This window comes from Eubalaena glacialis, chromosome 19, assembly GCF_028564815.1.
Source record: "Eubalaena glacialis isolate mEubGla1 chromosome 19, mEubGla1.1.hap2.+ XY, whole genome shotgun sequence".
In the NCBI taxonomy this organism is placed as follows: Eukaryota; Metazoa; Chordata; class Mammalia; order Artiodactyla; family Balaenidae; genus Eubalaena; species Eubalaena glacialis.
Window position 1 is genome coordinate 3,532,058 of NC_083734.1, and position 13,065 is coordinate 3,545,122.

General features: G+C 45.3%; 2 protein-coding genes across 17 annotated transcripts in view; one reads left to right on the top strand and one right to left on the bottom strand.

The window, feature by feature from the left end:
• The window catches only part of NCOR1 (nuclear receptor corepressor 1), a 144,697-nt gene extending 139,606 nt beyond the window's left edge, over positions 1-5,091 (bottom strand). For 13 of the 15 annotated variants that reach the window (XM_061176730.1, XM_061176726.1, XM_061176732.1 and 10 more), the window contains exon 1: positions 4,192-4,339. The gene's annotated coding sequence lies outside the window, so the exon portion shown is untranslated. Of the gene's footprint in view, positions 1-4,191; positions 4,345-4,816 lie in introns of those variants that run through there. The other 2 variants (XM_061176720.1, XM_061176733.1) reach the window with 2 other exon arrangements.
• PIGL (phosphatidylinositol glycan anchor biosynthesis class L) overlaps positions 5,086-13,065 on the top strand; it is a 53,473-nt gene continuing 45,493 nt past the window's right edge. Inside the window, exon 1 of one of the 2 annotated variants that reach the window (XM_061176744.1) lies at positions 5,086-5,536. In XM_061176744.1, coding sequence (XP_061032727.1) covers positions 5,299-5,536 — 238 coding nt within the window. In that variant the 5' untranslated portion in view covers positions 5,086-5,298. The remainder of the gene's footprint in view (positions 5,537-13,065) is intronic. The other variant, XM_061176743.1, reaches the window with a different exon arrangement.

Genomic DNA, 13,065 nt, shown 5'->3' on the forward strand with positions numbered 1-13,065 from the left:
ATCAATACCAATTTTTTTCAAGCTATATTTTCACTGCAGAAATGTAAAGTTAGGGAAGTACCTACATTCAATATCTAAGCTGAGTGACTGACCACTCAGTCCCCACCCACCCCAATTTTTGTTTTAAGTAGTAGTCAATCATCACATTGACTCATCCCATGGATTATATGGTGTCCCAGAAGGAGCTACCCTGGAAGGCAGAAGACTGGATTCTGCTACTGGCCAACAGTAACAATTTAGGCCAGACCCCTTCAATTCAGTGACCCTCAGTTTATTCACCAGTAAAACAAGTAAGACTAGATAATCTACATGACTCTACATTCTGTAACTCTATAAATTATGAGCATTTTATTTTAACCAATTTAGATTTGTCTTTGAGATTATTATTAAATAAAAGTAACAGCAGCACACATGGAAGAATCAAACTGAAGAGCTCCCCAGGAACATTCTCATGGCTTTGTATGGTCTCATTTTCACATGCAAAGAGGAGCCCCTCCCCCCCAAAAAAATGTTGTATCTGAAAACAGTCCAAGTAATATCCAAGTAATATTTTGACCACACAAGCTTACAAGCTTCTGGGGTAGAAAAAAATGGTAGAACAGTAAAAATGTTCAAGGAAAACCACCACCACAATAATACCAAAATAAAAAACAGATGCTCTACATACAGTTATTGCTACATGACAGAAGCTTTCATAGCTTTTCAATACTCCTAAGGAGTCCTGATAGAAAACCAATGTTTTCTTTCTTTTTTTTTTTAGGGGTATCTAACACAAGATTTGATACTCTTTATTAAATTGCTATTTATTAAGATAGACTTCTCAAACTTTTTTGAGCAGCAATACGGGCACGGCTTCAAACCAGGTGCGCTAAGAAACTCAAAGAAGTGTGAGACCTTTGCTCTTCAGAGATCCTCACAATTTAGTTGGGGGAAAATAGGCCATAAATACCGGGGAAATTAAACAGCCATAAAATAAAAATACTAGATCAATAATACAATTAAAGGGACAGGGCAGCATGACAGGAGACGCCAAGTCACCTGGAGCTGGACTGATCAGGAGAAGCTGGGCTTAAAGTCAGAGGAGGCTGGAATGGGCAGCTCTAGACCTGACTGTCAAGGAGTATGAGGCTGTGGGGATGCATGGCTCCTAGGAGGAAACATAATAATAATATTCTATCTAAATGTACTTTTGCAACATTAAACCTGAAAAGGACAAAGTATCAATCTACAGACTGAGTTCTTTGTGCATGTAACTGATCTGATCAACTTTATACTTTTATAGAATTTAGTAACATGCCGTAAACATACAGCATGCCACACTGGTTGAACAAGTGAATGAACTACACACCAACAGATAAGTCCAGACATAATAAATTCTGACAACCTTTGTACCGTATTCCAGTAAAATCCAGTCTCTGAAGTAAATGAACACAAGGAAGTAACTAAGTATTTGAGATCTCTACCATTCTCAGGCATCAGTTAAGAATTTGAAATTGCAATTAAGACAGGTCACAAAATACAGTTAAAACTGAACAACAAAACAGACACAAAAAACCTGAGTAACAAATAGCCTGACATTTACCTACATCAGTCCCTGGCATATTGAAAGGCCTCTGCTTTTCTCCTGCAGATAACAATGGCAAGACAATCTCCCACTTCACAAAATTTACAAAAAAAAAAAAAAAAAGCTTAAAAAAAACTTGATTAATCCAAATATGCTTGGCCTTGGAACAAATTTTACTCAAACTCAAAGATAGTTAATTTTGAGCATTCTGTGCTTTTTTAAAAAATTATGTGGGCAGGGCAAATTCTTAAGTTTTACTATATGATTAAATCCAACAAGACACCCAGTTAAAAAATATTTATTCCTGGGCTTCCCTGGTGGCGCAGTGGTTAAGAATCCGCCTGCCAATGCAGGCCACACGGGTTCGAGCCCTGGTCCAGGAAGATCCCACATGCCGCGGGGCAACAAAGCCCGTGCGCCACAACTACTGAGCCTGCGCTCTAGAGCCCGCGAGCCACAGCTACTGAGCCCGTGAGCCACAACTACTGAAGCCCGTGCGCCTAGAGCCCGTGCTCCACAACAAGAGAAGCCACCGCAATGAGAAGCCCGCGCACCGCAACGAAGAGTAGCCACCCGGCTCGCCGCAACTAGAGAAAGCCCGCGCGCAACAACAAAGACCCAATCAATGCAGCCATAAATAAATAAATAAATAAATTTTTTTTAAAATGTATTCCTCATAGGTCATGGAGAGAATCACAGCTATATAAATATGTCACAGCAGGTTAGCAGGTGTATTTGGTAACCTGTAATGCGAACACATTTCACTACTTAGAATACAATGTTTATTCGTTCAATAAACATTTGCAGTGTCAATATCCTAGGCATTGCCTCCAAGATAAAAGTCAGAGAAGGCTCCATTCCGCCCTCAATAAGAGATAAAACAGGTACGTACCTAAATACAAGGTAGAAAGGGTAAATGCCATGAGAGGAGATGTGCAGCTAAAGCATTTCAGGAGAGAAGAGGGAGCTGTTACTCTGGCACAGAAATATAACCTTTTCAATCTCTGTAAAGCAATTTCATAACAGCTCTTTTAGGCTCACAGCAGCAACCTAGGAGAGCAGATGTTCTCCTGCTATCATAGATGAGGAAACAAGCAGAGAAAGACTGATCATGTTCCAAAATGACACAGTTAAAGGAGGAATCAGGACTCTTTGTATTATATTTTCTCTGGGGTAGGAGTCCAACATATGGCAAGCCTTTTGTAAAAGGAAAGAGTATTTTGGTACTGCAAGTAATCACATCCTTATGTATGTATGTGCATATTATTTATATACATGTGTGTGTGTTAACCTTGATTTCCATTAACAGGTGTGCTTAAAGCAAGGCAAAGCAACTGTGTACTATAAATATTAAAATAAATAAATAAACCTCCACTGGATTTTAACAGAATGAGAAAATAAAGACAATGTTTCTTTCTGCAACAACTTGCTTATTTCTTCTGTAATCTTCACCCATGTCTAAATAATATTCTAAAATTGGTCTGCTCCTGAGACCGGGCAAGTTAGTTCTGCCAATAAATATCTTTATGAAAAGATACATCAAAACATTTTCAAAAACTATTAAAAATTAAATAATGCCATCAACTCTTCAGTTATCCAAGAGAGAGTCACATGTGACCAATCAGCAGCAGTTATTGATCACGACATGTTGAACGAATGAATGAATATTTGTAGGCATTTTAAAATCCCAGGCCTGTTGCTCTTTACGCCACGTTCCGCGTCCCGTCACCGCCTCACCAAGGTGCTCGCAAGGAATGTAAATTTCAGTACAATTAGGATATACTTGGGGAAGCAAATCTGATGCAGGTGAAAACACTAATCCCAAAGATTAGAATTACCCACACCTCTACTCTCCAAGGGTAACTCTGGAGAAGCGGCACTGTAGCATGCAACATCGGTAAAAGAAAACTGACACTTGGAGCAAACACTTTTCACAAATATCACCTATTCCCACCCACACCTTTAATACACGACTATACCTAATCCGGCTAATTCGAAGAATTCAGTCTCCTCGCCACTAAGACTGACTTCTCAATTACAGTTTCTCGAATCCCTCCTCCCCCCAAAAGAGAATTCACATTAAACAGCAACGGTAAAAGGCAGAAGGTACCGGGTTCCGATCTCCACCGTCTCCCCCGCCCTCCCTTCGCCATTACACCCCAAGTGGTTTGGTCGCAAAGGTGAACTAGTTTGCTCTTCAGGCACTTGTCCACCGCTGTCACCCGCCCTGACCTCTTGCACACTCCCGGGCAGCCACCAACTCCGCCCCGGAGGGAGAGCAGGCCGCCACCTGCGCCGGCCCCACCCGCGGCCCCGGCCCGCGCCCGCCTCGGGCCCCGCAGCCCGCTCCCCGCAGGACACCCTGAGCGCCCCGGCCCGGCCGCAGCCCATTCTTCCTCCAAACTCCATGAGCCTCCCCCGCTCGCCCGGCCCCGCTCCCCGCCGCGCCCGGCTCGCCCCGGCCGCCGAGGGCAAGAGGCCGGCGGCTGGGCGGGTCCCGAGCCGCCGGGCCCGCGACGCCCCTCGCCGGCCGGAAAGCCTCCCCCGCAGCCGGTGCCCCGGAGCCCTCGGCGGCCCCGGGCTAGCGGGGGCCCGGAGGCCGGACTGAGGGCGCCGGGCCTACTCACCTGGAGCGGACGAAGCGCGGCGGCCGACGCGGCTCCGGGCCTGAGGGGCAGGACGCGGCCCCGCGCGCGGCCCTGCCCGGGCCCTGGTCGGCGCGGCGAGCCGGGCGCTCACTCCAGTCGCCGCCGCCGCCGCCGCCGCTGCTGCTTCGCCACCTCGGCCGCCATCTTGATTCAACCCCTCTCCTCCGCCCCCCCCCACCCGCCGGCCCGGCGGCTGCGGCTGAGGCTGCTCCGGCTCCTCCTCCTTCCGGAGGCTGGGAGGCCGACTCCCTTCGCTGGCCGAGCTTCCCGGCCCCCTGGCGTACCCCCTCGGCCCGGCGGCGGACCCAGGGCGCTGCCATCGCGCGCGGGACTCCCCGCGGGCGTGGGAAAGGGAAGGACGCGAGGCCGTGCCCCGGGCCTGAGAGCCCGGGCTGAGGGCGGGAGGGAAGCGGGGGCCCGGGGGGCGCGCAGCCACCCGCGCAGCTGCTTCCCGGGCTCAGGCTGCGTTCGCAGAGGGCCTGCCTGAAAGGCCGCGCGAGGCCGACCCGCCCGTGATGCCGGCCCTCCCTCCGGCCCCTCCGAGGAGCCCGGGCCCCCGCGCCCGCCAAGTGCGCTCTCGGCCTCACGCTCCCAAGGAACTGACCGGACGGGCCTCGCCACCGCATACTTTTCCGTTAGAGAAGCCGCCACTCCACATCCCAGAATTAGGGAGGAGAAACAAAGTCGGTGTTCACCCGGATAATTACGAGAAAGTCCGGGTTTTAAGAAATGAGTGATAAAATGGTGACGTAAAGACAGGAGGAACTCGCACTGAAGATGTTGGGGGTTCTTTTCAGACGCCTCCCCTTAAGTACTGTGTGGACGGCAAGGGGGTCGGCTCAGCCCCGAAACCGAGCGGGCACGAGAGCTCGTAAAGGCCGCGTAAAGTAGCGGGAGCCCGTGAAGAGGGGCTGGGAGGCGTCCGTGTCAGAGCACAGAGCCCGACGCTTAAAGCCTCCGGCCGTTGGAGCAGCGCAACCGGACGGATTTCCACTCGGAACGCGGTTTCCGCGAGCGCTGGTTTCCCGCCGGAGCCGGCCCGGCGGCCGCCTTCCCTCCTGCGCAGGCGCAGTGCCTCCTCAGGGCATGGACGTGGTGGGTCTGCTGCTGTGTGTGGCGGCGGCGGTCCTGGCATGCGGCTTCCTCTGGGTTTGGGACTCCTGGGAGCGAATGAAGAGTCCGGAGCAGGCTGGCCTGCCGGGAGCCGGAAGCCGGACTCTGTTGGTGACCGCGCACCCCGACGATGAAGCCATGTTCTTTGCTCCCACCGTTCTAGGCTTGGCCCGCCTGCGGCACCAGGTGTCCCTGCTCTGCTTCTCCTCAGGTAGGAAGCTGTAGGCGGGGCGCGGGGAGCCGGGGCTGGGAAGGCATTTAGGCGCCAACCTGTCTCGGTCGACTTCTTCCCGGAGGGGGTCTCTGTCGTAGGGAGCCAGGTGAATACACTGGAGGTCCCTTCTCCGGGCGCTTCACCGAGAATCGGTGGCCCCAGCCTGAGGGCTGTAGGGCAGGCTTCCCAGGTGCGTAGGGAGGCGTGGGCAGCGTGCGAGCTCCGCTCTCCGCTAGCAGGACCCGGGAGCTCACATTTGCTTCCATTCAGTACCTACATCCGCGTTGGGAAGTGCGACTGTAATCAGTATCCTGTGGAACCTTTTCATTTCCAGGAGGGCCAAGAATAACGACCAAACAGAATGTGGGCTGTGTCATGCCTGATCAGCCCTTCAGTCCACTTGGTGCTAGAAAGATGCATGTATCAAATTGAAGAGAGAGATCATTAGACTAGAAAATAATCTGATAGGTCATTTTAGAGTTCATCTCCACCCAGCTTTCACTGGGGCCTTTCAAGGAATTAAGTCCTTCTTTACCATACAGAAAAGATGGAATGAGAAAACAGAAATTGACCATGATACTGGGTTATGGTGGTAATTGCACAGCTGTATAAATGAAATAATTGAAGTGTACATATATAATGGGTGAATTTTTATGGTATGTAAAAATCATACCTCAATAAAGCTGTTTTTAACAAATGCCCAGTGACCTCTTTTCCCATTTGGTTGTTTCGTACCAGTTCTTTTTCTCTACAGATTTTTCTCAATAAGCACATTTTATAAGATTTTATATTTTTCACCGAATATTACCTTTTCATTAATTTCTCAAATATTTATTAAAGATTTCTGTGCACTACTCACTATTAAAATGGCCAAAATCCGGAACACTGACAACAGCAAATGCTGGTGAGGATGTGGAGCAAAGGAACTCTCTCATTCATTGTTGGTGGGAACGCAAAATGGTTCAGCCACTTTGTAAGGCAGTTAGTTTGGTAGTTAGTCTCTTACAAACCTAAACATACTCTTACCAAACCATCCAGCAATAGCCCTCCTTGGTATTTACCCAGAGGAACTGAAAACATGTTCACACAAAAACCTGCACACAGATGTTTACAGAAGCTTTATTCATAATTGACAAAACTTGGAAGCAACCAAGATGCCCTTCAGTAGGTGAGTGGATAAATAAACTGTGGTCCATCCAGACAATGGAATATTAGAGGCAAAAAGAAATGAGCTATCAAGCCATGAAAAGGAAGAATCTTAAATGCATATTACTAAGTGATAGAAGCCAATCTGTAAAGGCTTTGTACTGTGTGATTCCAACTATGTGACAATCTGGAAAAGGCAAAACTATGGAGACAGTAAAAAGATCAGTGGGGATCAGGGGTTGGGATGAGAGGAAGGATGTATAGACAGAGCAGAGAGGATTCTTAGGGCAGTGAAAATACTCTGTATGGTACAATATAATGATGGATGCATGTCATTATACAGTTGTCCAAGCCCATAGAATGTACAAGACCAGGAGTGAACCCTAATGTAAACCATGGACTTTGGATAATTATTATGTGTCAGTGTAGGTTCATCGATTGTAACAAGTGTACCATCTGGTGGGAGATGCTGATAATGGGGGAGGCTGTACGTGTGTGAGGACAGGGAGTTTATGGAAACTCTCTGTACCTTCCCCTCAATTTTGCTGTGAACCTAAAACTGCTCTTTAAAAAAAAGTCTTCATAAAAAAAAGTTTTTAATTAAAAGAAGTCTGTCTGCCAGGACTTATTCTCTGCCCTAGGAATAAAACTGAAAACAAGCTAGGTTAGGACCATGTCCTTCTGAAACTTATATTTTAAATATTTACCTATGTTAATAAGAACTAGATATATAGCCTTTTAAATGGTTTCATACAGATAAACCTTAATTTAGTTAGTCATCCCTTATTATACATATATTTAGGGTTTTCCCCCCCCAGGTTATCTCTATTACAAATAATCTCTTTATGTATAATATTTCTTGATTTGACTAACATTTTTTTCCTTCAAAATCTTTTGTTGCCAGTAAGATTAAACCATTTTTCATAAATATTGAGAACTTCAATCTAAGCACTTTTCTTCTCAGTTTGTGCTATTAAGGATATTAACTGCAAATATATGCAAGTAATGGCCTCATTTTTTTGTTTGCTTTTAATTTTATTTATGTTTCATATTACAACTATCGGAATCAAATTATAAGCAATATTTGTTACAAGATGCCTGGATTTTATTTACAAAGTATTATAGGTACACAGGATTCTTTAATAAATTTCTCCTTATTTTTTAGTAGGTTGGGACCAGAAATCAAAATTTTTTTAAATAAAAAATATAAGACCACGCCCTTGACACATACTAAAACTCAGTATCTTCATTGTTGTCTTTCATTATTTCCTCTGAATCCAACTTTCTGTTTAAATTGTTTTCTCTTGTAATTTTTTAAATTATTTTTAAAATCCCCAACTCATTTAAAAAATGTACGGACTAAACATTACCCACCTTCCTGATTTATTCTAACCAGAAAAACAGGAAGTTAATAACTTGTGATATAACATAATGAAAGCTGTAATTGACAGAGAAAAGACTATGGACTCAAAATGGGGAAAAGCGTCAATTCTCCTTTCAGGGAGTTGGATTAAGGAAACTTCTCCAAAGAGCTTTTCTTTTGAGCTGGTCTTTAAAAATAGGACTTAAGTATACAGGAAATGGGGCAAGCCATTCAGGGCAATAGTAAAAGCATAAGTAAGTCTTGGACTCATTTGAATAACTCATTCTAACTACATCTCCAGTTTTAAGGGGTAGGGAGAAGCAGGAAAAAATGCATTTTGTTATTAGTGGCTCATTTAATCCTCTCAGCAATCCTATGATAGGCATTACACGTATATATAATTTGTTTTTCCCATTTTTTAACTATGGAAACTGAACCACAAAGAAGTTAGGTAACTTGCCCAAAGTGAAGAGCTAGAACACAGAGGAGCCAGGACCCAGTGGCTCTTTCCTGTTCTAAACCACTGCACCCACACACATTGCCTTGCTGCTGTATCAGTTAAGGAAGTAACCATTTTTGATTCCCAGTGTATGTTCCACGAAATACCAGTTCCTCAAGCTGCTATTAAAAAAAAAAATGTTAATACCTTGACCTGACAAGTTTAGGGAAATTAACCAGATGTGCTATCCCCCCTTTAGAGGTGCACGGTCCTTATTAGACTATCAACATCTTGGAGAAGTCTTGCTATAAAAAATTCCTATTTAATTTTGTTTAGTCCAGCATTTCTCCAACTTATGTAACCACTGAAGTACCTAGTAATATACACATGAGAGGAAGCCACAGTAGGTAGTAGGGTGTTGTAGAATGCATGTGCTGGAGAATTAACACAGCCAGTTCTGTGTTTTAGCAAGCTCATACTGGTGGCATATGGAGAACCGTTTGGAGGGAAAGACTGGAGTCGGGAAAACCAGTTCAGCCCATCCTTTCCCCTCCTGACTGCACTGCCACCTCTCATATGTCAGAGCTCCGTGTATTTCTGATCTGTATACTGTCCCTTCAGTCAGTTTGACATCCCTGTGCCAATATCACGCTGTAGCTTTTACAACAATTAACTGCTGTAGCTTTTACAACACTGTATCTGGTAGGGCCAGCCCTCTGATCTGTTGTTCCTCAGGGTGTGTTTGCCATTTTTGACCTTTTCTTCTTCCAAACATTTTATTTTTTTTAATAAATTTATTTTTATTTATTTATTTTTGGCTGCATTGGGTCTTCATTTGCTGCGCACGGGCTTTCTCTAGTTGCGGTGCGTGGGCTTCTCGTTGCGGTGGCTTCTCTTGTTGCAGAGCACGGGCTCTAGGCGCTCAGGCTTCAGTAGTTGTGGCACGCGGCCTCAGTAGTTGTGGTGCACAGGCTCAGTTTCTCTGCAGTATGTGCGATCTTCCCCGACCAGGGATCAAACCTGTGTCTCCTACATTGGCAGGAGAATTCTTAACCACTGTGCCATCAGGGCAGTCCCCAAATACATTTTAGAACTAGTTTGGGCATGCTCAAGGAAAAACCTTGCTGGCGTTTTTATTGGAATTTCACTGACTCTATTGATCAATATTGGGAAAAATCGACAAGTTTACAATATGAAGTCTTTCTATGATTTTATGGTATGTCTCCTCATTTATATTGGCCTTTTTTAATGTCCTTTAGTAGATTTATAATAAACGCCTTACATATATAGAGATGATTAGTAATTTTGTCCATTAGGCTGTTTCTCATATTCAGAGCTTCTTTTGCAAATATTACAGTCTCTTGTTACTTCCTCATAGTTTGACGTTCTTTTTATTTCTTTAAATATATTAAACACATGTCTACTTCTAATAATTCCAATTTCTGCAGTCTTTGTGTCTGGCTCTGCTCTTTGAGTAACTTATTCCGAGTGACTTGTTTCCCTGTGTGTTTTGTGATTTTTTTTTTTTAATTGTAAGCACATGTTTCATGGAACCATACTTGTGATAATATTTTGATGTTTATGTTTGCTTCAGCCAGGCAGCAAAGGGAACTACCCATCTTAGATCACTCTAAATTAAAATTTTAGACTGAGACTTTTCAGGCCATAGAGGTAGTGTAAATTCAGGGCCCAAACTCAAGTACATCAGTTGCCTGATGGTGTGTAACAAATTATCTTGAAGCTTAGTGGCTTAAAACAATCGTAACACTTCATCTCTCATGGTTTCAGACAGAGAGCAGTTGTCTCTATCCCATGACGGTTAGTACCTCAGCTGGAATACCCAAAGGCTGGAGACTGGAATCACCTGACTTAGCTAGAGATGTGGGCCAGAACATCCACATACGGTCAATCCATGTAGCCTGGGCTTCCTCACAGCCTGGTGACTGGGTTCCTGGGGAAGTACACGAGAGGGCCTGCCCTCCGGGGAGCCGCGTTGCCTGCTGTGGCCTAGCCTTGGAAAGCACGTAGTATCACTTTGACTGCATTGTGTGTCAAGGCCGTGACAAGTCACATCCAGGTTCAAAGAGAGAAATACCACCTCTTGATAGGAAGCAGCAAGGTTCTAGAAGTGCATCTGGACTAGAATTATTGCAGTGGCTATATTTGGACACTACATTGTGCCACACCAAGTGAAAGCGACTGTGTCGTTGACAGTTCTCAGGGGGTGACATTTTTCTTATTTTCCCTTCCACTAGAAACAAGTCTAAGACACAGAAGTAGCCCCACCATCTCTGTTTCGGGTGGTTTTTCCCCTAGTTCACCCACTGTAGGTATTGCCTTCTGAGGGTCCTATTTTTGTGTGGAGGTTTCCTTATTCGTGCCCAAGTTTTATCTCCTGTCCCGACTTCAGGCCACCAGCTGACCTGGCTTCAGCTCCACCCTACCTATCTGGATTTGTGCTTACCTACTGTTTATGACCTGCAAAGACAGCCCTTACTTTCCTGCCAGCTCAGCCATACATTCTAAAACATGCTCGCCTTTTATTTCACATGTTCAGGTATTCTATGGGGGTTTCTCCAGACATCTGACTCACCATATTTCCTAAAACAGAACTTATCAGGTTATTTTCACTATTGCTTTTTTTTTTCCCCTGATTTGTTTTTTGTTTTTTGTTTTTTTTGTTTTTGGTGCACTACATCTTCGTTGCTGCGTGCGGGCTTTCTCTAATTGCAGCAAGTGGGGACTACTCTTCATTGCAGTGCATGGGCTTCTCATTGCGGTGGCTTCTCTTGTTGCAGAGCATGGGCTCTAGGCACGCGGGCTTCAGTAGTTGTGGCACTCGGGCTCAGTAGTTGTGGCTCACGGGCTCTAGAGTACAGGCTCAGTAGTTGTGGCACACGGGCTTAGTTTCTCCTTGGCACGTGGAATCTTCCCAGACCAGGGCTCGAACCTGTGTCCCCTGCATTGGCAGGTGGATTCCTAACCACTGTGCCACCAGGGAAGTCCCTCACTATTACTGTTTAATCATGAATAATTATTCAAAATTTTCCTTATTGAGATAAATTTAGATCCGGGCTCAAAAGTGTTAGTCTCATCTATTTTACTCTTTTCTTTCTGACCTAATACATTTGGGATTTCTAAAAATATATGATCTTAAGATTGACTGCATCTTATTAAGAATGGGATAGGGCTTCCCTGGTGGCGCAGTGGTTGAGAGTCTGCCTGCCAATGCAGGGGACATGGGTTCGGGCCCTGGTCTGGGAGGATCCCACATGCCGCGGAGCAGCTGGGCCCGTGAGCCCCAATTACTGAGCCTGCGTGTCTGGAGCCGGTGCTCCACAACAAGAGAGGCCACGATAGTGAGAGGCCCGCGCACCGCGATGAAGAGTGGCCCCCACTTGCCGCAACTAGAGAAAGCCCTCGCACAGAAACGAAGACCCAACACAGCCATAAATAAATAAATAAATAAAATTTAAAAAAAAAAAAAAGAATGGGATAAATTAGTAATATTTAAAATATGAATTATGGGAACTTCCCTGGCGATCCAGTGGTTAGGACTCTGCACTTCCACTGCAGGGGGCACAGGTTTGATCCCTGGTTGGGAAACTAAGATCCTGGTTGGGGAACTAAGATTTTTTTGCCATGTGGCACAGCCAAAAAAATAAAATAAACAAGATAAATATGAATTATGTTTAAGAGAGTGATAGAAACTTCAGAACAGGACTCAAAGGTTACATATCTCTGGCCCTATTTTGTAAAAAAATATATATATCTGTGTATATATATCTCGAAAATATCGAAAGCTGGGCAAGAAAGCCAGAGGACTAAAAGAATAGAAAAAAAGAATGTTATCAAAATGTTTATGACATGGCCCGCACATGGAGGGTACTCCCCAATATGCCACCAACCCAGGCCCTGCCCCCTTTTCCTCCTCTTTCCTATTTCTTTCCAAGAGTCCCCACTGGCTCCCCGCGCGGTCACAAACCCTTGGCCGAGTCTAGGAGAGTCTTGGTATTCAATGAACCAAATGGGTGAGTGGCTCTAGAGCCCCCATGCCCGTTCACTCAGCTTAGACAGGATTTGTCAGTCTGTCTTCAGCTCGAGAGAGAGATCCTCGCAAATCCAGTCTCTTGGGCCCCTCTCCTCTTGCTGCTTCCATCTTTCAAATTGCTCATCAAAGGGGCATGATCCTTCCCGTGTGCGTGTGTGTATACACACACACACATACGCACATCGTGATTTCTCCAACTGGGCTCTGTGGACACCTTCTAATGGAAGGTGGCCCGGTTTCAGCTCCTGGGGAACCCGGTTCGGGCTTGAGTGATATTGCCTCCTCTTACCTCTCCAGCCTAGGGTTGGTAGTTACTTCCTCCATCACTACACTCTAGGTCTCTCACTCTTCCCTGTTTGGCTCTCAGTTCCTCCATCAGCTACGTTTCAAATTCTTTTTATTAAATTCTTACCAATGTAAATATTTGATATGGGTTCTGTTTTCCTGGGTAGACCCTAAGTGGTACAGAACCTAAACTCCCCCATTTTATAGTTGAGAAAATGTGGACCTTTTTTTCTTCCCAATAC